We start from the raw sequence: 22526 nt of genomic DNA on the forward strand, positions 1-22526 counted from the left end.
ATTCAGACAGAATGCTAACATAGTCAATTTTCAAGGCAAATTTGCGACCTATTCTGAAAGCGCAAGAGCTAAGTGAGAATAATACACTGTTCAATTTACCTTTCTTCTTTAAAAGCCATATGGTAAAAGTAGCATTTGAAAAGTAGTTTATCCGTAAACGAATAGTTTGACAATCGTTTTCTTATTAGCTTTTAAATTTAGCGCCAGCGTCTTAATGAAAGTCCCGGATATGTCGCTGAATTCTGGGCGATGTTTAAATTACAATTATTGTTCACCTATGTTTGACAACTGGGGTACAACACAAAACCAATCAGAAATAGCTAATGCATTGAATTATCATTTCGCATCTGTCGGACCTAAACTTGCAAATAGCATACCATTATCCACCAGGGACTTTAAGGATTACCTAGGGAATTCAAATTACACCAATTCTTTCTTCTTTGACGCTGTCACTTCTACTGAAATTGAAATGGAAATTTTGAGTACTCAATCAAAAAAAGCCTACGGACTTTATTCATGTCCAGTTCGTCTTTTGAAGTCCGCACGTCAAGCTATATCTCATACCCTAGCTGAACTAATGAACATGTCCATTTCAACTGGTATCTATCCCCACAAATTAAAGCATGCTGTAGTAATTCCAATTTATAAAGCGGATGATGAAACTGACCCAAACAATTATCGCCCAATATCGTTACTGTCCGTGTTTAATCGAATATTCGAAAAACTAATGTACAAACGCCTAAAATCTTTTATAAATAAGAATGATATATTTTTCACATCGCAATATGGATTTAGAGAGAACTGCTCAACTCAACATGCAATTCTGGATATTCTAAATACAATTCAAAACAACATTGATAAAAAATTATATTCCTGTGGCATTTTCATTGACTTGAAAAAGGCCTTCGACACGGTTGATCATTCGATTTTGTTGCATAAATTACACCATTATGGAATTAGAGGATTGATTAATGACTGGTTCTCGTCATACTTGTCTGTCAGGATGCAATCAACCCAAATCGGTTCTATTGTCTCTAGCAAAGAGAGAATAGTGTGTGGAGTCCCTCAAGGTTCTGTACTTGGTCCGCTTCTTTTCTTAATTTATGTCAATGACATGCATCGTTCCTCTAAAAAGTTTGACTTTTACCTATTTGCTGATGATACCAATTTACTATATGCAGAAAAAGATCTAAACAAACTTGAAGTTGTCGTCAATGAAGAGATATTAAAGTTGTGTGAATGGCTGAATTCAAATAAATTATCTCTTAACGTATCCAAATCTAATTTCGTTATTTTTCATCCTTATCAACACAAACTATACCGAGAAGTAAACCTTAAAATACTTGATAATAACTCGGAGCAATTGGTATCTCTTGAACGTAAGACATATGTTAAATACCTAGGTGTTCTAATTGACGGTAATCTCTCCTGGAAGCATCATATTAACTACATTTCCACGAAAATAAGCAAATGTATCGGTGTTGTTGCAAGGCTAAGACACTTGGTACCGCTCACTACTCTTATAAACATTTACCGCTCGCTCATTGAACCGTACATTTCCTATGGTCTCGTTGCTTGGGGCCAAGCCGCGAATACTCATCTAAACAAAATCGTCATTTTACAAAAGCGGGTTCTTCGTCTAATGTACTTTTCCGATTATACATCTCACAGTGCTCCTCTTTTTAGTCGTTCAGGAATTCTACCGATAAAAATGCTTTACTTCCAATTGGTTGCCTCTCTGTTACATGACATCAAAAATCGCTGTGCTCCTCTCAATATTTCTGAACTTTTTACTCACTCTGAACAGGTTCATTCCTACTCTACTCGTTTCTCAGTAGCTGGAAGCTTTTATATAAAACAGGCGAGAACAAATCATCAGTTGTTTTCCTTTTCTAGAGTTGGTGCGAAAATATGGAATGGCATCCCCCCTGAAATTCGTAAGCTAGAGAAAGCACCTTTTAAACGTGAGCTAACTCACTTGCTTTTGAAAATTCTTGAAATTGAAGAGATGAATGTTGACTTGCGCTACCTTGACCTTTCTAGCTTATATTTGTGTTTCAACTGATTAGCTTTCTCTTTGACCTGTTAAAAACTCCCTTGTGTGACTGGCTCAGTTATAACCTTTAACATGATTATCACTACTATTATTTATTATTTATTTTTATTTGCTCATTTATTTATTTATTTCATTGTTGCGTGTGTGTGTGCGTGCGTGTGTGTGTGTGTGTGTGTGCGTGTGTGTGTGTGTGTGTGTGTGTGTGTGTGTGTGTGTGTGTGTGAGAGCCTATACAGTGTCTTTTTAGGTAGCCCGGCTAGAATAGCTTTGCTAACTGCGGGCTACAAAAGCCTTTATTTCTTTCATTTTAAAAAATAAAGTCAATGTTGTTGTTGTTGTTGTTGTTACATCGTCAATCAGCTGCTGGCACGTCACTCGCCTTTCGCGCCATTCTTTCAGGTCGATGAATGAATGGCAAAGCGTTCACCAGTCTCAATTTAAAGTCGTTCGTCGACTTTTCATGTCCTTACAGGCTTATGTTGTTTATACAATAAACAAAGTAATGCATGGTTGCTTGTAGCTATGGAATTTCCCTTCTCTTGTTCAACGTAATATCTTACTCGTTCGCTATGCTCACTCGTGAGATAACGAGTTGACACTCGAAGAGAAATTCCCTACATGTCTACACGCGCCCATATATATCATTCTCTATGCACTTTATGGTTTCAAGTTCTTTCTGTTTCATGTAGCTGAAGCTTTTTTTCGATACTTTGAGCTCTTTAGAGGACGAATCTTCTTATCCGATGAGTTCTAAACCTAAGGCCTCATATCCTTCCCAAACGCCGTGAAATTAAAGCTTGTTAAGACAAACAAAGATTGTAAAACCGAGTTTGGGTACCCTAATGTTGGGCTACTAGTAGAAGGAGGTAAACTCCCCACGCTAAGCGATAGGTGCCGAGAGTCTGCGGAATTTATTCTCGAGCTTACTTTTTAGCCTACAATTCAAAGTCTATCTAAATAAATTATTAACAAATTTGGATTAAAGAATCTTCTGACCTTACATGACCAGAGCTGATACTTCTGAGACTTAATGAATAAGGAAAAAAAGACAAAAAAAATCGAGATTGATCTAAATAACCAGCTCGAAAAGCACATATTCCTCGACAAACACTGAGAAAAGAATTAGAAACAGCTCATTACGAAACTGCAATTGTGTCTTTTAAGTTGGTCTAGATCTCCGCCAAGGTCAACCTGATAAATTCCCAAGGATATTAACCGTTGTAACTCAGGAACAAAACCTTGAAATACAAACAATTAACCAAAGCACCAAAACATTACATTTTTATAAATTCATCGTCACTGAAAGGAACCGCTATTTAACAAATGGTAAACACCACAGCGTACACTATTGAGTTATGGATGCACGCGGGAGGTTGCTAAGCACGAAAGAAGCGTAAGAGTCGCTCGAGGCGATAGCCGAGAGCGACTCTAGCTTCTTGAGTGCTTAGCAAACCTCCCAAGTGCATCCATAACTCAATAGTGTACGCTGTGGTGTTTACCATTTGTTTTATAACATAACATTGATACATTGTAGCTAAAGAGTTCCCGTTTATTTAACAAATCTTACGCGACCAGAAAAAAACAAGCGCGCGCGGAAAAATAGTCTTTGCATTTGCTCACGTCAGCAGCGTACACCCATGGGCAAATGGGGAACGCTAAATTGACCAATCAGAGCGCGCGCTTTACTTTGGTTATGTTATAAATACGAAGTGAAAATAGAATAATGTGTAAGAAATTAATTTAATGAGATAGAAAAAGAATGAAATCGACTTAGACGAGTTGGATTAACACGGATTGTAAGAGGCTCTCAATAGGGTTAACCGTTTCTATAAAACGCCAAAAGATCTCGTCTTTAGACGTAAAATTTATCAAATTTTAACCACTAGTCGTAACGAAAGTTAACCGTAAAAATTTATTTTTAACCGTAGCGGAAAGAAATTAATCGTTGGCCGTAAAAGGGGCAAAATCTTAATCGTTAGTAGTAAATCGTTGGTAGTAAAAGTCGTCGCCCCATTGGGATCCTCTTGTGAGCGTAATTAAACCTTGAAAAACGCCAGCTAAATTCGTTAGCTGTCGCTATCAAACTCTTAAACATAACAGGCGTAAATACTTTATCATTGACCTTGAATGCCAGATGATAATTTTTACCGGATATTAGCTGGTCGAAGGAAAAAAACCTCTCTCTTATCGTTTTTATTTTGTTTGCATGCGGAATCCACATGGAACAAAACATATTTTCTTTATAAGTCTCGGCAGAAAAAAAAAAATTTTCCAATTACCTGATATGGTGCTGCGCTTAAAAAAATAGTTACATGGCCGTAACGGAATCTTTTATTACGATCGAATCAATTTGATTCGTCCTTATTACTTGATGGCAATGATAAAAAAAACCAAAACAATTAGATATTTGGGCTATCTTCAAGGGCGTTGCAAAGGATGGGGGTTTCCACAAAGCTTTTACCCCCCTCTGTCATGGGAGCGAATTAATTTATCATAACAGAACATTCGGGTATGTTCCTGTTGAGCAACTCCGCCTTCACCTATGCTTGCCTTAAGTTTTGTTGCCAAGAATTTTAACTGTACAGCTAAATCAGAGACCATTTCTAAAGGAATCTCTCCACCACAATTCGCATCGGCGTCCATGTAATACATTAAAATGAAGCATTCAATATTCTGCAGACAGAAACTATATCATGGGGATCAAGATAAACAGCAGAGTGGCGCAACATTTGATCACCTGATATGAAATCAGCAATGACGCTACAATGGTCAACTACGAAAATTTTGTCTCAAATGCCTACAATTCTTTATTTGCCAACAGAGCTTAAAAATAGCCTTAAAACAAATTTCATTACAAGGCGTAGCGGTACATTCATACTTTCTATTGACAGCAAATTATGTATGTAGTCACAAATGAAAATTTCGCAATATATCTTCAATATTAATGTACTTTCCTCCTTAAACTGATAAGGATTTAAAAAAGAGTTCTAGCAAAGCCTTTTTTTAAAATAGCATTTCGATTACATCATTCCTTTTAATCTACCACAAGACATGTATGCATCATGATTTTCTAACAATATAATTTTCCCAACTAGGGCACAGAGGCCCAGCGCAACGTTGCAACAATGATTGATCCAACTTACCAATGCTAATGTGAACTCTAAATGTAAATTTAAAATTTTGAATAAATTGGGTAGAAAACTCAATTATCCATCCTGTGTTATTCTACCAATAAAAACTTAAAACGATTTACTCGACAATGATAAATATGTCATTAAAAGCAAGATATATCAATATGCCATTTTGTCATTGGAGTGCAAAGTTCAGTTCACCGTTTCTGCTTCCCCTCGATCTTTTCTTAAAATGTAAACATTTTCCATCTGTTCCTCAAGCTTCTTTCATCTCCCACGAATTGGTTTGAAATTCAACTCTATTCACTGAGATCAACTCCGTCACTGCGTTTTTACCCCCGCTTCATCTAATGACCAAATATGGTCACGATTCCACACCAATATATGCAGCACGCTTTCTGCGTGGACCCGAGATGAAAACCCGTTTAAAATCTTAGACCCATTCTTCTTCCTGTTCGGCCAGCTGGTCTCTCATTTGCTTCTGGTACAACGCCAAAAGTTCATTCCATCGATTATTGCTCTGTTGATCAAACATTTCCAAGCTCTCGCTTCTGCTCCTCAGTCTCTCCAATTGATGCGACAGAATATTTACTCCAGTGCGAATCAGCATCGAATTGACGTCGTTTAAACTTCTTGTAAACGTTTGAGTCGCTTTCAGAGGCAAGCGCTTGTTCAGCGAAACACTTCTTGATCGTAACATTCTCACACGTCTATCAAAGGACCTCATTCCTGAAACATCCCTTTGTCTCCTGATCATAGAGTCTGGAGAGAAATAGATAACTTCCTCTAAATCCGTTGACCAGTGCACTTTTTTTCGTTCCGGCAGCGGCATTTTCTTCTCTATGAGAGTAAGTCTGGAAGGTCTTCCCGGCAAGGATAGTGATCTTCTCGACATTTTAGCGTAACTGGTTTTCTTTTTCAACTCGGAGCCGTTTGATTCTCTCTGATCGTCGTATCCGACGCGTCTGCGCTCGTCAACTGGGCACGCCGTAGTTTGTTCTGTGTTTATCAGCAACGGAGCCGCTTTTAATAAGCCGTAATCTGGCTAATTTCCATTCGCTCGTGTGTGGTTGGCGTATCACAAGTCGGCTCGCCCCCAAGCGCTAAAAATAGCATTGTTAACTTCCCGCAGTAAACGAATCACGCTTCTGTTTTTCTCTCACTTGTTAAGTCTAAGCTTACAACCTTCTAGATTGAGACTACAAGAGAAAAAAAAAACAATATTCTGTTACTTTTAGTAAACATTTACTCTCTCTGATTAGTTGGGTATACGAACCGTTTTGTATTCTTCTACGCGTTAAAATCTACAGGTGTTGAGTACATCAATCGCTCAATGTCTCTCCCACCTCAACATCTTTACGGTATATACTCCTTATTCAAGGGAGTAAGAAAAAAACGGGCTGAAAAATATTGAGCGAAGAACAATATGACTTCTTCCATAAAACGGGAAAAAAAGGCCTGTTTGACTTAATAATCATGACACATCGAAAAATATCTCTTGATCTTATCGCTCGAAAAAGTAAATTCTCCGTGGTTGCCATTTTAAAAAATTCATGAATAACAAAAATATTATTCGCTGGCGTGGTTTAGGTACTTTAGTCACGAAAATTCAAGAAAAGTCACGTATTGGCGAATCACCCCGTGCAAAAACAATTATTCTAGAATGATCCGCTGGAAGACTTACAAATGAGTCATGACTGCACGTGGGGTAATTGAAATTACATTTCTTTTGACATGAAATGTAGCAATTATGGAAACAAACATTTGCATAGTCACGTTTTTTAAAAGAGTAATGATTTTGCATTGAAAAAATCGAGAGATAACCTTTTCTATAATTATTTTACCATTTTTTTTTATCCTAAAGCTTCAATTGCATCACTGAGTCAGGGAATCTTTAATTTACTTCTGCTCAACAGCAGAATGAAATGACAACTTGCACACCTTTCATATCGTTTCAATTCTGTTTTACCTTTTATGGTCTCCAAACAAAAACAGCCAAACCATTTTATGACATTGTTTAACCTTAAACGTGTTTTTGTAAACCATGTCACCCTCCAGGCCGGGCGTACCAATAGAAAGAGAACAAAATATTTATTACTCGAAACAACATGGAGTTAAACCATAAACAAAATGAAAAACAAACTCGATTCTTTAGACACGAATGCGGGTCAACCCACTCTGTTTATTCTGTGCTTAGAACAGCTATCATTTATCCGTATATATTTTCTTAATGACAATGCTCTTTTCAAGGGAGATGTGTACATTCGCAGTAGGTTTCTTTCGCCAGCCATGACTTCCCTTTACACCAGCTGCAGTAGAAATTACATTTTCACGTTGGCACTGATATTTTTCGTAAGATTTGTACCAAAGATGCCTCAAAATAAGGATACTTCGTTTCATCGTTGGATCACTGAAGTAAACGCTTAGAAAACCACGCTATAAAAGAGACAATTAAGAGAAAACCGTACTATATGGCTTTACTCTTGTGTTCTTCTCGTCAATTTTCTTGTAATGTCCCTGATAGTGCTGCTGCAACCCATTCTGGTCTCAATCTTATCCTATCATATTCTCACGTGTTTTCATTAAAATGCCACGTGCTTTTGTATAATCGAACGTCACTCATGAACGAGTAATTCTACCCAATCATAGACGTGATCGTGAGAACTGGCCCTTATGTTGTAGCAGATGTGATCCAGGCGCGCAGAACGTGTTGCGTTGACAACCAACCCCAACGGAGGTCAAAGAACATCTGCGCTTCTCGACAATAGCAGCAACTTTTGGCGACTGAAACACTGTCCTTGTAAAATTCATTTGCCTGGTTTCTTTTTCTTCGTCTCAGTTTTTCCATTTTGTTGCCGAGCTTCAACCTGCCTCAAAAATTAGCAGCAAAAAAAAAAAAAAAGATTTAGCGAAAGGAACGCTGCCCCTACAGGGCAAGCAACTTGTGAGAAGCTGTGGAAGAGCCTGTGTGACCCAAACAGACGTGCAATTCCAAAATCTATATAGTGTTTCATGCGTACGCTCCGCTTTCTGATATGTCTGGCTAAACTCGTGCCTCTATGTTAACCAATAAGGTAGAAGCGGCTCGGTGGTCTTCCGCGTTTTCCCGCGCTTTTACTTTGAGTTCTCAGAGGCTTCTCAGGTTATTTGTCTCGGTTCTTATTTGGTATTGGTGACCACTTTGATTTCGAAAAGCACTTAAAACTTTGGCAAGAAACGATTAAGCTAAGAGACTCTGTCATCCCCCCTGGAGTGACACCGCAGAAATTTCTCGTTGCAAAATCAATGCAATATCAAGCAGAGGGCAGATGGAATACAGAAAAACATCAAACAGAAGATATGAGTTTTTTTTTAACGCCAATTCTAAAAATAACATTATTAGAAAGATATAGCATGCGATAAGGACAATCAGTCTCGAGGGTTATTTTTAAGGTCACTCTCATTTTCCGAGATGCGAGGACCGCATAGCAACCATTTTCGTTTCTCAAATTTTGCTCAAAAATTCATAGAAAACCATTTTTTTTTAAAGATCTTATTTTATATCTTACACGTCCTACGTTAATTGACAGCCCGATGGTAGACAAAGGCAATCGATTCATTTTGATAACTCGTCTGTTGTTTCTAGCATCCTACTTAGCTAATTCGAGCGCTTAGCACTTAGCGCTCAGCGCTTAGCACTGAAAAGGATAGGCGCTATATAAATATTTTATTATTATTATTATTATTCGAAAACAATTAGAGATATTCCAATAACCTGGCGATAGATTTTACTTTTTTTGAAGGAGACTATCAATACATCTTTTTAAAGGCCACAGTTTCTGTCACTCACAGTCTAAGTTTTAGGTTGTTATTTTTCACTTTATCGCGTCAATACTACATATTAGTTAGGACCAGACAGTATTTTCTATCCTATCAGTTTACCTGCGTAAAAGTACATGTCGGATGCTGGAAGAAAACAGAAAAATTCAGTGTGAATAATGAGGCTTACAAAAATTTTCTTTAAAAAAGATTTGAAGCTGTCAGTTTCCCAGCAACTAACTTGCACAACAAAGAAATGTTTTGATCATTCAAAGAGCGCTAAGTGTTTCAGTAATGTTGTTTAAGATATATGATGTACATTATTCAATTTAAATAATTTTTCTGTTGTTAAAAAAATCTAAATTTGAGCTCTAGACTTTTGAGCGTCATTCCTTAAAACATGACCTCATGCCGAAACTGAATAAAGCTCAAACTTTTTCATTATGTCCAACCTAAAAATACATGTCTACCATGTCAACATGAAATTTTGTCAACATATCATTTCACTGGACTGAACCGGCTCAAGCAAGAAAAGCAGGTTCACTTTTGACATTTTTATCTCTATCAGTCTTGTTGAAGGAATCAACTAAAATTTTTAAAAAGTTTAGTCATTATGCACGATGTTCACTATTTGAAAGCTTTTATACACCCAAAATTATGCCGGCATAATTTATCTGACCCTAGCTAAAGCAATAAAATACCTTTCATTGTTTTACTTCAATAATGAAATAAGACTTGTTGGATTGTTTGATTCAAAAGTACGCTGGCTAAACCTGTGCCATTATAACTCGTTTAATTTACGATTAATTTACCAGAAGTGACCTTTAGCATCATTTCGTTATGGTATAATTTAGCTGACGCCAAGAGCAAGAGAAACACGCGTTGCTTACCACAAATTCTATGGTCAAAAAGGAAGGGTTAAAATTGAACTTTTTTAGCGGAAGTTGAATTCTACAATTACCATCAATTCCTTTTCTTCACTGGTCCAATTGCAAAACGTTATAGTCCTTTTGTAAACAAATTCCAAGTAATTTGAACACAAGATAGCCACGAAATTCTCTGAACCGTAAAATATAACAACAACGGAACCTGCACTTTCCAGCATTTTGAGAGATAAAAATATAGCCACATATAAATAACGAATAGGGAAGGCGATTTAAAATTAATTATCTCAGGTTGTAGGAGGTTGATTTTCTGGAGACGTTTTGTGGAGTTTCCGCAGGATGTAATTTGTACCCAGAAAAATAATAGCACAAATATCATCTAAAATAGAACTATGATGTAATTGTTTTGAGTTCGATGGAAAAAACGTGCGAAATTTCTTGGAAATAAGGAATAAATAATGTCTGATAGTTGAACGAATATCGTGTAAACATAACGAAAACACTTCACAAAGAAGAAATAATAAAAACCTGGTCAGGAGATATTTTCATCCAAAAAAAGGCAGAAAGTTCAACGATATTCGGACTTTGTTTTCAAAACGTATTCTGTGCTGATGGGAATCTAAACTGAAATGAAAGTACTACAACTGTAGGTATAACAGCAAGATTGAGATATGACTGTCCTTGAAAGGACTTTTCAAAGTTCGAAATTGATCGGTAGCTGTAAGGAATTAAGACTTGTTATTAACATTTACTATTACGAGCTCTTTAACAATATTCCCTGTCTCCAAGAAACTTCAGTTTAGGCAGTACACTTATGCAAAAAATAAATGAGTTATAGGCCAATCGCCAATTAATGTTCAAAATTATGCAAACTTAAAGCGATGCACCACAGCAACAATAATTAAGCTGATTCTCTTAGGGGCAAATTCGTATTAAGTGAGTAAGCCAGGTATTTTAAGCCGTAAGATTTCGTCAACAAAACTTAAAAAATTATTTTTTTGTCGGTCATGTCAAAATGTAAAGTTCATTTGTGCATGTTAAGTTTCATGTCTTTATTCGTGGGCGCCATGCTAACGTCATTACAGCGATGTCTTCCGGTGATCGAACAGGTGAAAAGGAAGAACTCTCAATGGCCCCGTCCATGTTTTTAAAATTTGTTTGTCCAATGTTTGTGACGAGAACAAATGATCTGTCTTAAAAAGCCATCCACTCGAATTGTTTATTTTTAGCAGCCTATAGGATTTGTGTAACGCAGCGGTCCTACGATCGAACGCTGAACCGCTTTGCTTACATTTAAAAGTGATCGATTGTGTTGATATAAATTCAGTTCCTCGGCGATCGCCTAACAGTTGAAACTCTACTTGGCAAACTTTCATTTGAAAAGACGATTACAACCACAATGGAGCTATCAAAACAAGAGGCTGAAGAACTTCAAAGCCAAGAACAGGAGGGTGATTTTTCAGAAAAGCCAAGAAAAGTTCGATGGTCACTTGAGCTGGAAGAGGTGCACTATTTTGTTCCATTGCCGCAAAAGAAAGACAGTCGATGGAAGAAGACAATTAAGTGCATCAAGGAGAAGGCGCTCGATTGGAAACACAACCCACTCATGCTACTTGGAGACGTACATGATCGTAATAACTTGCACCTTCTTAGCACCGGTCTTGTATTTCTGACAAGAAAGGTGAACAACCGTTCTGATAAAGTGGATTTTGAAGACATCCGCGACATCAACAAATACTGGGATGAATTGTTTGAACTGTATTCAACGCACGAAGTTGTATCTTGCGACCACAATAACAGCCGGAACTCTAAGTTCGTTTGAAAACGTTGCTGGTTGAAAGACACCGGGTGAATTGAGAAACTGTGACTTGAAGTTGTGATCCAAACCCTGAGAAGCGGACGGTTGGCTTTTGAGGAAAAGAAGGAAAATACTGGAGACGAAGTATTTTACTTGAGAAACTTGACAGAAACTTTGTTCAAAGAAAGATATACCAGAGGAAATGTTTTGAATGTCATGAAGAACTGCACGTGACAATCATAAAATTCAACAGTTGAATTAAACATGAACGCTCTGAATGAGGTTTTCGAACAGTTCGGTCTGCAAAAAAGGAACGATAAAAATATCATTAAGTTAGGTACAGGACAATCCAAGAGCTGAGAAATTACAATGTTGGAAAAAACCACTTTGGTTTGTAACGACAAAAAATCTTCAACGAATTATTTTATTTTAAACATTTGTAACATACATGTAAATATCTCGATTCAAATTTTTTGAAAATTTAATCTCTGTTGCCTTACAACCGCTGTGATAATCGTCTGGTGGTTTACCTAAATATTCCCATGTATAAGTTGAATTTTTTAATGAAAATAAACCTTGGGATTTTTTTCTTTACAGTCTTATGAAGTTATTGAGAGTATTTAAGGTCATTATTTGGATAAGATCGATCACAGATGCATAATTTTTTTTTCTGTTGCAAACGTCTCCAGCTTTGATGTAGTGCATTACAAATGTAATTAAAAACTACTACAGTTTTTCTTGTCTAATTCATGATGAAAACGGCTCCAAATGTTTCACACAGCTTTCACTGAGTTTGTTTTGAGTAAAGAAGGAAAAGAAACTTGCTTTTTAAACTTTGAATCCTGAGTGGAGATGCCCTAAACTTTAATTGTAGATATCGGTTAAGACAAACGTAACCTAGCCCTAAAGTTTGTCAGCTCACACCGTTTGAATGAGAGGCAGTAAACTGCCGTATTTTCAAGCCTTGAAGCAACAAATAAACTTAAAAGAACATGAAGGAAGCTTTTATGAGTTAAGCGTTATACTTTTATGGGAAAAAAAAAAATCTCTCCGGTTGCCTAACTGTTGGGAAAATTTAGTTGTTTTGTTTCACAGCCATCTGTTTTATTGGTCACGCACAATTCTAGCTATGATCGTATGTTAAGTCAGAAATTTTTACAATATCAACTAGTTTTAACGTTTTATAAGCGGCTTCTTTCCTGCTGCGCTGTTTTAACCATTTATTTTATCATTTATTTCGTTGGAAAAGAATTGTGAAAACTTGTTTATAAACTAGACCAAAAGCAAAGGCAATTGTTGGATCCCCATCAATTATGAAGAACTCTGAGGAAAATTGTTCCCAATTTTGTTGCCTACCGTAAATGACAAAACTGGATGATGATATCTAGTCATTATGGAATATTCAATAATGGAGCCATGAACACATTTCTTGTTGATTCTGCCAGGAAAAATTGGCGCATTGAGAAATTTTCCTCAACAAGAAATGATAAGGTTTAGCATGGCCTGCAAGTGCATTAACTGAAAAAGGCACGTGACTGAAAAGTTAATTTTACTGTTGCTTTCTAAGGCGAGCTGATCGCAAAATAGCACGGCATATCACTCCTATAAAACTCGATGGCAACTTGCAAAGGAAATTCGCTTCGTGTGACATTGAAAAAGTTGGTAAAAAAATTTTGGACCCGCGAAAGTATTTTGTCTCCGATATAGGTCTCACAAACTCAAAGTTGTTCCAAATTGTGTTTCTGAACTAACAGTACTTTCGCAGCAGTGTGCATGCGCGCATAGCCCAATCTTAGAATCAAAACATCCGCCCCTGAAACATGCTCATTATAACCATGAGATCGGTCAGCAATGCTTCTCAAAGAAATAAAAGCAAAATTTTAAAGAAAATCACCGTTACGCTTGAATTTTTCAAATTTTTAAGGGTTTGTATTTGCTTAACGATGTTTTCGTGAACATACATTTATTTTTAATCAATGCAAACTGATCTCTTGAAAAAGAGTAAATACTCTTCATTTAGGTTTCGTGGAAAAAATTGGATCTATCCTGCAGTGGCGAAAGTACTTCGTCTTTTTATATCGCTTGTGAGAAGTAGATGATAATTTTCTGCAAACTTTCCCATTTTATCCTCTTAAAATCATATTCAGATGCAAAAACACCTCAAGTTTTTAATATAATTACCTTCAGTGACGTTCTGGTTTGCGATTAATTAATTTGTGGCTGTCTTGTAGACATCACCGCTGGGTTTTTTAATATATTCATAATTTCTTTTCGAAGAAAAATAAAATAATAGAAGGATCAAAACAAAACATATTTTATCGTAAAGGAATCGGGACATGTTCTATTGCTCAAATTTAAAACCTCCGTCTATTTCCAATAACATCGTTTTTTGTAATTAACTTTTAGTTGTTGCTGAAAAAATGAAAACCGGAGGTAGAAGAGTTGGCCTAAGAGTAATTTTTTATATAAAATTATTTTTAAATGCTAATATCACTGTTTTACTACACAAAAGAAATTGTCAATTGTAGTCGCTATTATGGATCTGTCGACAAAATCATCCAAGCACATTTTTTATTCTTTCTAAGTTTGAATTTGCAGCGGAGAGTTTTTCCTCAACAAAACCTTCTATTTGTGTAGCATTCTGTCCTCTTATAAATAATTTTTTTTTGAGCACGGTTTATATTCATCACAAGTTACGTAAGACTCAGAATATAATGAACTCGGGCAGGCACGTGCAAGTTGAAGCAGTTACATAACTGCTGCAGTTACTGTCCTCCTAAAAAAAAAAAAAGAAACGGCTACCATGCCTAAATGAATTTTTCGGCAAATAATCATACGCTATACTTAAAAAAAAAAAAATATTTTCAAATAACCCCTTGAAAAAGGTGTCCAATGAGTTTGCGTGGCTAACACCTTATGCATTGATAGTAAGAAATATCATTATTTGAAAGTGTGTAGAAGACGCTTCAGATATATACAAATTGTGACTTTTTTTTTGTTTTATGCGTTCACGTGCCGAGCATGAAAGCGATTTTATTATTTTGAAAATTAACTGGATTGAAAGTCTGCTAGTGATCGTGATAAACATAAATAGGAAGACATTCCTATAGATAAGAGTTGTCAAACAGACAGAAACTCACTGAGAAATAGCCTAGAACTTGTAAAACTTTTTAAGAGGAAAGTTAAAATTGGCAAATGTTACAGAAAAGTGTTTCGTGAACAACTGTCAGTCACACCGCCATAAATACATGCAAATGAGTTTAAGAGTCAGCAAATAATTCAAAACTTAGAGATGGGTGGGAGAATCTCTTTAAAAATTACGTCAAACAATACACTTTTTTAAGATTAACTGGAAGAAGGTATGAAGCAGTGTTCAAAACGACTATCTCAGATGATACTTTTCAATTCGGTTTCCATTTACAAGCACTAATCGATACTAATGTTCCTTTAGGCTTAAGTATTTATTAAAATTCGTGCCAGCAAATGAACAAAAACGTACTGTTTACTCAAAATTCAATTGAAGCTTTTACCTTCCCTAAAACAAAATATCAACACCTTTAGCAGTGAAGAAACCATATAACTGTACGTATGACGTTTCATTAAAATGGTTGGGTGCCTTGCGCTTTTCTGATGAGATTTGTCCTTACTTCGAATTCTCCCAAATACATGCAAAACTTCAGATAAAATCGCATTTTGACAACCAGTTGGTTTCCGTCTTTCCGAAAGGTAGCCTTCCACAGATACATACTGTTAAAAGCCAGACTGGTTTCTCTGGAGTTTTTCGACTCTTTTGAGGTTATTTTAAAATGTGTTTATACGTGTTTGGCAAAATTCTCGACAGCTTCAACGTATGTGATCAAAATGAGATATGGCTTAATTTTAACCTCAAGTAACATAGATACTTTTCCAGCACTCTTCTCTCACGGTTCGCCACATCAAAATTAGATACAGAATTGTCGAAAAAGGTTTGCTCTGTGCAAAATCCAAGCTCGCGCTTATGTCTTCTATGAATTGTTTTGTTTTTCGCGTTTCTTTAAAGATGTTCGCGCTAAAAAAATAACGATAATTCAAAATTTTGAATTTAGCCTTCAGGAGTACCTTAAGCGTGACCCAAACACCCTATTTTTCATATAAAAATATCTGGTGTGACACCTTTGTTATAAACCATGATCATTGACGTTCCAAAAAAAAAAAGAAAAAATTAAAATTTCAGACACACCTGAAGATTTTCCAAATTCAAAATCATATTCTGAAAGGCGGCTGTTTTGACGATAATCACATAAACTCACATGCTCTCCAGTGAGAGCCAAGCTTCACCTTACAGATATGTTCACTGGGTCGGTCTCAGTCATCAATTCAAAACGCTTTCCTTGTACCATTTTAATTTTATTAGCAAAGAATCGCGTCCTTGGAACGTGAAGTCGCCTCACGCAACGACTTTACAGTTCCTGTTATGTAACCTTCATCTCTCAAATAATTCTCTTTTAATTATATCTGTTTTTTTTCCTCTCTCCTCAATCGCCCAAAGGTGGCTATTTTGGATCTCCTGCAGCGCACCCGTTTTGTGGTTCTCTTTTCGTTTTGAAGATAGATTTAGTTTCTTAAAGTAAAACGTGATTGTTTCCGTTACAACTGACTTTTCAAAGGGAAATTCTCCTTATTCATTACCGGTGGGTTAAAAAGCTATTACCCAGTTTAAATCAAATGTAAATGAAGATCAGGGAGATCATAACATTATTGAAAGTTGATTTGCCAAACACCGCACAAGACTCAAATTTATAAATTAAACATTCATTCTTTGATCATAGCGAATACTCAAAGTGACATCTTTATTTTACGTTATTGTCTGGCATTTTATTCAAGTCTAACCGCAAGAAATGTAAATGTCTATAAGTGCTTCACAATTAACTGTCTCAAAACCTTTTTCATTGGTTTGGTTACTTATCATTTAAAGGTGCAGCTGCAACTGTCCGTTACATAACTGTCTGAATGCTCGTGAGTTGACACGTGCCGTTAATAAGTAACTATAATATAGTTACTTCTTAAAACACGTGCCTACTATGTAACTGAGTTATGTAACTGCTGCCCTTTCTGTACCAGTGTACCTTCAGGGAAAGGGAATTCGAAGCGAACATCTTACCTTTAAAAAAAAAAAACAGACATATTCACAATATTTCCAGAATGCTTACCTTGAAGGAAACCGGGTGAAAAGGAAAATAACTCAACACTAAACAAATAGCCGCTCAAAATATGGGCACCACCCAATGTTTTAAAGTAGACTCGCGTGTTAAGGCGTCAGAAATTGATCTGATCTTATTATATGCTGCCACTTTGTTGGATGCTTTCGTTTTGAAAATATAGGGTCAAAAATAACTCAACCGGCCCCAAAATATCCACAGGCTTTGGGCCTTAGGTCACGTTCACTCTTTTGGAAATGTAACATGAGAATAACATATTTACAGACGTTATTTACATTTGACCACTCCAGGTGTCACTGACCTTTCAGGCATGCGTAATGAAGACAGATTGGGTACTTAGGAACTCAATTCGGGAAAATTTGTTGCCAGGCCAAGCGAAGAGTTTTGAGAACGTTTTTAGGGTATTTGGTAATTTAGTATCTGGAGAAAAATGCTTGCTTCAAAGGGAAGGAAATTCTATCACGTCTCCCGCCTGTATTATTACTGAGCTAATTACCACAATCAAATATGAACAGAAAATTCTGGTGACTGTAAATGAGGGCAAATGAGATGAAGATAGACAGATAGACTGGTCACAGTACTGTCGGTTTTTGGTTAGGTGTTTGAACGTATTGCACATATGCAAATGTCGGATCATTTTTAGCCAATATTTCATAAATATACGTTTGCATATCGTATTCATGGCTGTCCTACGGCGTTGATAACATTAGGGAGCTTAAGATACAGACGTTTTTGGGGCGACGGCGATGTGACAACCCAGGTAAACTGGGTCAGAGGTTGCAGTTTTCGCGCCATAAATGAAGTTGTTAAGATTCTGATGACGGCCGGCCTTTGCGACTTCTTCGAAGTTCGTCGAGTTTTGCTTTATAAATTGAGGCTTTTTTGTCGTAGCATGGTTACGTTTGAAGAATTCCGCCACCTCCTCGTCCTTTACTACGATGCTCATCTTATACAATGAATATACTAGAAGTTCATATATTTTGAACTGCCATATTAGATACGTATGATGCACGATCCTCGCAGTAGAGAGCGCTATTTATGTAATAGCGAAAATCAGACCTGAAAAAAGTCAGTTCAGGTCTGATTTTCGCTATTGCATAAATAGCGCTCTCTACTGCGAGGATCATACATCATACGTATCTAATACCGCAGTTCAAAATATATGAACTTCATATATTCATTGTATCTGATTTATCATCACGGGTTATTACGAATCAACTTAACGGCCTGCTCCCAGTTGGCTTGTTAGCTCAATTGGTAGAGTGCTGCACTAGTATCGCAGAGGTCAGTGGTTCGAATCCCGTACAGGCCTGATTTTTTTTCAGGTCTGATTTTCGCTATTGCATAATTAGCGCTCTCTACTGCGAGGATCGTGCATCATACGTATCATACGACGCTAATCTTACTAATCTTATTAGCGATGAAGAGTTCTTGGTTTTGTATGAAATATTTCCGTCTAAAAACCCTAATTTTCCAAATGAAAATCTCCATAGATCTGAGGTGTACGTTTTCGAGGTGCATCTATGAATTGATAAAGGGAATGGCAGCAAGCAAAAATTCCCTTTTATGTTAAGAATTCAAGTACTGTATGCGTACGTGCCCAAAACTTACCTCGACGATTTGGACTTCACTGTGTTGCCTTGGTCATTTTAACCTAAAGAGGAAACAAAAGGTCTCTTGAGTTGGCCGAGACATCGTGTGACGATTTGTGCGAAATGTGATAATGCAATCACTTTGATACAAGTGGCAAAATTGGCAGTATATTAAATGAAACAAACAACATCATGAAGCAACATGAAACAACATCAAGAAGCTAGAGTTGCCCTCGGCTATCGCCTCGGGCAACTCTTACGCTTCTTTCGTGCTCTCGAAACTTCCCGCGTGCTCCATAACTCGATAGTGCACGCTAAAGCATGAACCAATTGTTAAGTATGATGCACGATCCTCGCAGTAGATAGCGCTATTTAAGCAATAGCGAAAATCAGACCTGAAAAAATAAGGCCTGTATGGGATTCGAACCACTGACCTCTGCGATACTAGTGCAGCGCTCTACCAATTGAGCTAACAAGCCAACTGGGAGCAGGCCGTTAAGTTGATTCGTAATAAACCCGTGAAAGTGATAAATCAGATACAATGAAGTATATGAAGTTCATATATTTGAACTTCATATATTACATTGTATCTGACTACTAAATATGTTAAAACGAGTGGCGTGACCAATTGCAAAGAAGCAATGCGGCAAGCATTATAAAAGGGGAGGCCCACTTTTAACTACAACTGTAAACCGTAACAAAATCCTAAAACAAGGCCTTTGGAGCCCGAAAGGGCAAATTAGCAACAAAATCCCTGGAGGGGCCCTTAAATGATAGTAATCATAAAAAGGTCCCTTGGCAAGGCCTCTGAGTCCAATCCACGCCTAAAGGGCTGACAAAATCCAAGAAAAGGGCCTTTGAGCGATCAATTAGTAGCGCCTAATATAAGATGGAAAATTAATTATAGCAAATTCTATCTTTCGAATGAAATTCCTTTCTTTTATTCAAACCATGGGGTGCCAAAGAGAACAACTGAGCACTTCAATAAGCCTCTTTTGTGATCAAAAGCCTATCGATCTCTATAGAGCCACTAGGGGCATGTGCCTGATTAATGCATTGGAACGAAAAATCGTCCGTGTAGGGGGTGTATGGGGTTTTGTTAAAGTGTATCGCTACTTCACAAGTTCACTTCACAACAAAAGTTTTGTTTGTGAGCATAGCAGATTTGTGATTTCGAAATCTCACTTTAAAGTCAGTAGTAGTAGATCCCACGTATTGCATGCGACATTTCTTGCAAGAAGCCAAGTAAATCACATTTTTAGAATCGCAGGAAAGTCTAGAGTGAATGGTGTAATTTTCGCCCGTCTGAAAGCTGAGAAATGATTTAGATTCAACAAAGAAATTTTGACAGAGGTCGCAGCTTTTCCTATTGCATTTAAAGCAGCCATTGTTATGAGGAATGGTTTGACTCTCGCTGGTAGTTTTAAAACGAGATGGTGCTAACAATTCTTTGAGATTTTTCGATCGACGAAAAGATGGTATGATAGAACTTCGAAGAAAAAGATCTTTCAATTTGGGGTTAGATTGCAGAATAAACCAATGTTTTCTGATTATGTTGCCTACGTCGGGCAAGTTAGGATTAAATGTAATAGCAAATGGAAATAGTTTCCTCGTTTCTTTTCCACGAGTCCTGAGTAAATTATTTCTAGGGATGGCGGAGGCTTTGGAGAATTGTTTAGAAACTAATTTAGAAGGGTAACCCTGGTTAACAAGGTACTCTTTGTACTCAGCTGTTCTCTCGGCAAAAAATACTTCTTCAGAGCAATTTCTTTTCAATCTTGTGGCTACTCCAAAAGGAATAGCCTTGAAAACGTGCTTATATAGGATGGCAGTTGGAAGGCGGAAGATATATATGGCTATCTGTAGGTTTGGAATAGACGTCTGTCCTGATAAATTTATATTTTTGACGTAAGGAGTTGTCCATCCTCGCAATTTTTAAACTTTCTACGTTCGTGTTTGCTGTGAGGTTTGGACTGCGAATCTTTATTGATCCTCCTGGCGCGGTGCACCTTTGTTGACCTGAGAGTTCCACTAACGACTTACTATATATATATATATATATATATATATATATGTAATAGAAGAAATGTTTGAAAAGAAAATTTGCCCTGAGCGGGATTTGAACCCACGTCCCTCCTGTTACTAGTCAGGTGTGATGACCACTACACTATCAGGACAACCATGTTGGCAACACGGCAATCAAAGATGTGATTTACGTGATTTACGAAAACAAAGTAAACTTCTGTGTCGAATAAAGATACTGAGATAAATGAAAAAAGAAAGTCCTCTTTTTCTTTTTCTTTTTCTTTGCTTTTGCGCTACGCGTTTCACCGCTGTTGCGGCTCTTCAGGCATAGCAAAGTGTGTTTCATTTATTTCAGTATATATATATATATATATATATATATAAGCGAAATAGGCAACGTAGGATCCATGACAGTGCTCGACAATGAAGGAGCGATTACAGTAGCAAATGGACTACTCAAGTGACGCACATATGGATTTTAATACAGCCTGTTTCGTAGACTAACACAAGTTGATCCACTCATCAGTTAAACTCCATACACACTGAGGCATCGTGACGGTTAACTCATCGTGACGGTTAACAGGCTGTATTAAAATCCATATGTGCGTCACTTGAGTAGTCCATTTGCTACTATATATATATATATATATATATATATATATATATAGGAGAAGTAGTGTGGCACACGAGGACGGACAACTTCGAGCGAAGGAAGACTTATACTCAATAAAAAGTCTAAAAAGTTTAATAAAAAACGTTTAAACAAGCGAAGTGAAATAATATCCAATTGTAGACATCGGCGAAAATATATTCTCAAGTATTCTTAACGCTACTATCGGCGCGCGCATGGTTTTCAAGATTTGAATTTTTTAAACAATGTCATGTAATCTCGTTGCTGAGTTAGAGTTAACCGTCACGATGCCTCAGTGTGTATGGAGTTTTACTGATGAGTGGATCAACTTTTGTTGGTCTACGAAACAGGCTGTATAAAAATCCATATGTGCGTAACTTGAGTAGTCCATTTGCTTCTATAATCGCTCCTTCATTGTCGAGCACTGTCCTGGATCCTACGTTGCCTATTTCGCTTATATACATATATATATATATATATATATATATATATATATAAAATATATATATATATATATATATATATTTCATCATCATCAAAAGCAACGGCGAACTTAGCACAGACTTATACACAAAACCTACCGATACCCACCAATACCTAAACTGGACCAGCTGTCATCCACGACACACTAAAACATCCCATACAGCTTGGCATTGAGACTACGACGCAACTGCTCCAACAACGTGTTTTTTGAAAAACGAGCACGTGAGCTACACAACATACTACTTAAGCGAGGTTACAAGAATAAGTTGATTAAGGAATGTATCATGAAAGCAAGGAGAACATCAAGGCAGGAAGCACCCACAAGCAAACCTATTTCCTCCACTGACCGTGTACCACTTGTTATAACTTACAACCCAGCACTGCCAAACATCCACAAAATCCTCAAGGAGCACCATCAAATACTCTTGACATCGTCCAACACACAGGCCATATTCGAAGAAACACCTCTCGTTGCCTATCGAAAAGGGCGTAATTTAACACAGATGCTTACACACAAAAGACTGCGATCGCCGATAGCCGCTGACACAACCCCTCCACTGATGAATCCCCACACGATATAAGCAATCCACACATTCAAGTTCCATCTGACGCTACCTGTACAATCTGTGGTCGATCATTCAAAACTAACAAAAATCTCAAAATTCATTTCTCTCATAAACATAAAAAGCAGAAACCATTGATTGCAATCCACTCGTTCCGGATTCTGGCCCTGTAGGGCTGACATAAGATGCGACTGCTGCAAAACATACGGGCAATTTACAGAGACAGTTAAAAGCAGCACTACAGGAGAAACGATAACACTGCGACAACACACGTCATGCAAGACTAGCAATGTGATATACCTGATAGAATGCAGCAAATGAAACGATCATTACGTAGGCGAGGCAGGTCACTCAATTCACCACCGTG

General features: G+C 37.1%; 2 protein-coding genes across 2 annotated transcripts; one reads left to right on the forward strand and one right to left on the reverse strand.

Annotated features, from left to right (window-relative positions):
* Window positions 1-4838: 4838 nt before the first annotated feature.
* LOC111321429 (uncharacterized) lies at window positions 4839-6640 on the reverse strand. Its single transcript, XM_022924307.2, has 2 exons — window positions 6464-6640; window positions 4839-6386 (listed from the first exon to the last, which is right to left on the reverse strand). Exon 2 carries the CDS (start codon window positions 6080-6082, stop codon window positions 5621-5623), a length of 462 nt encoding a protein of 153 aa, XP_022780042.1. The 5' UTR covers window positions 6083-6386; window positions 6464-6640; the 3' UTR covers window positions 4839-5620.
* A 4001-nt stretch (window positions 6641-10641) lies between these two features.
* On the forward strand, window positions 10642-12401 carry LOC148722342 (uncharacterized). The gene has a single exon (XM_088736332.1). The coding sequence runs from the start codon at window positions 11269-11271 to the stop codon at window positions 11689-11691; it is 423 nt and encodes a 140-aa protein (XP_088592458.1). The 5' UTR covers window positions 10642-11268; the 3' UTR covers window positions 11692-12401.
* Window positions 12402-22526: the final 10125 nt, after the last annotated feature.

This window comes from Stylophora pistillata, chromosome 10 (genome assembly GCF_964205215.1).
Source record: "Stylophora pistillata chromosome 10, jaStyPist1.2, whole genome shotgun sequence".
Classification (NCBI taxonomy): domain Eukaryota; kingdom Metazoa; phylum Cnidaria; class Anthozoa; order Scleractinia; family Pocilloporidae; genus Stylophora; species Stylophora pistillata.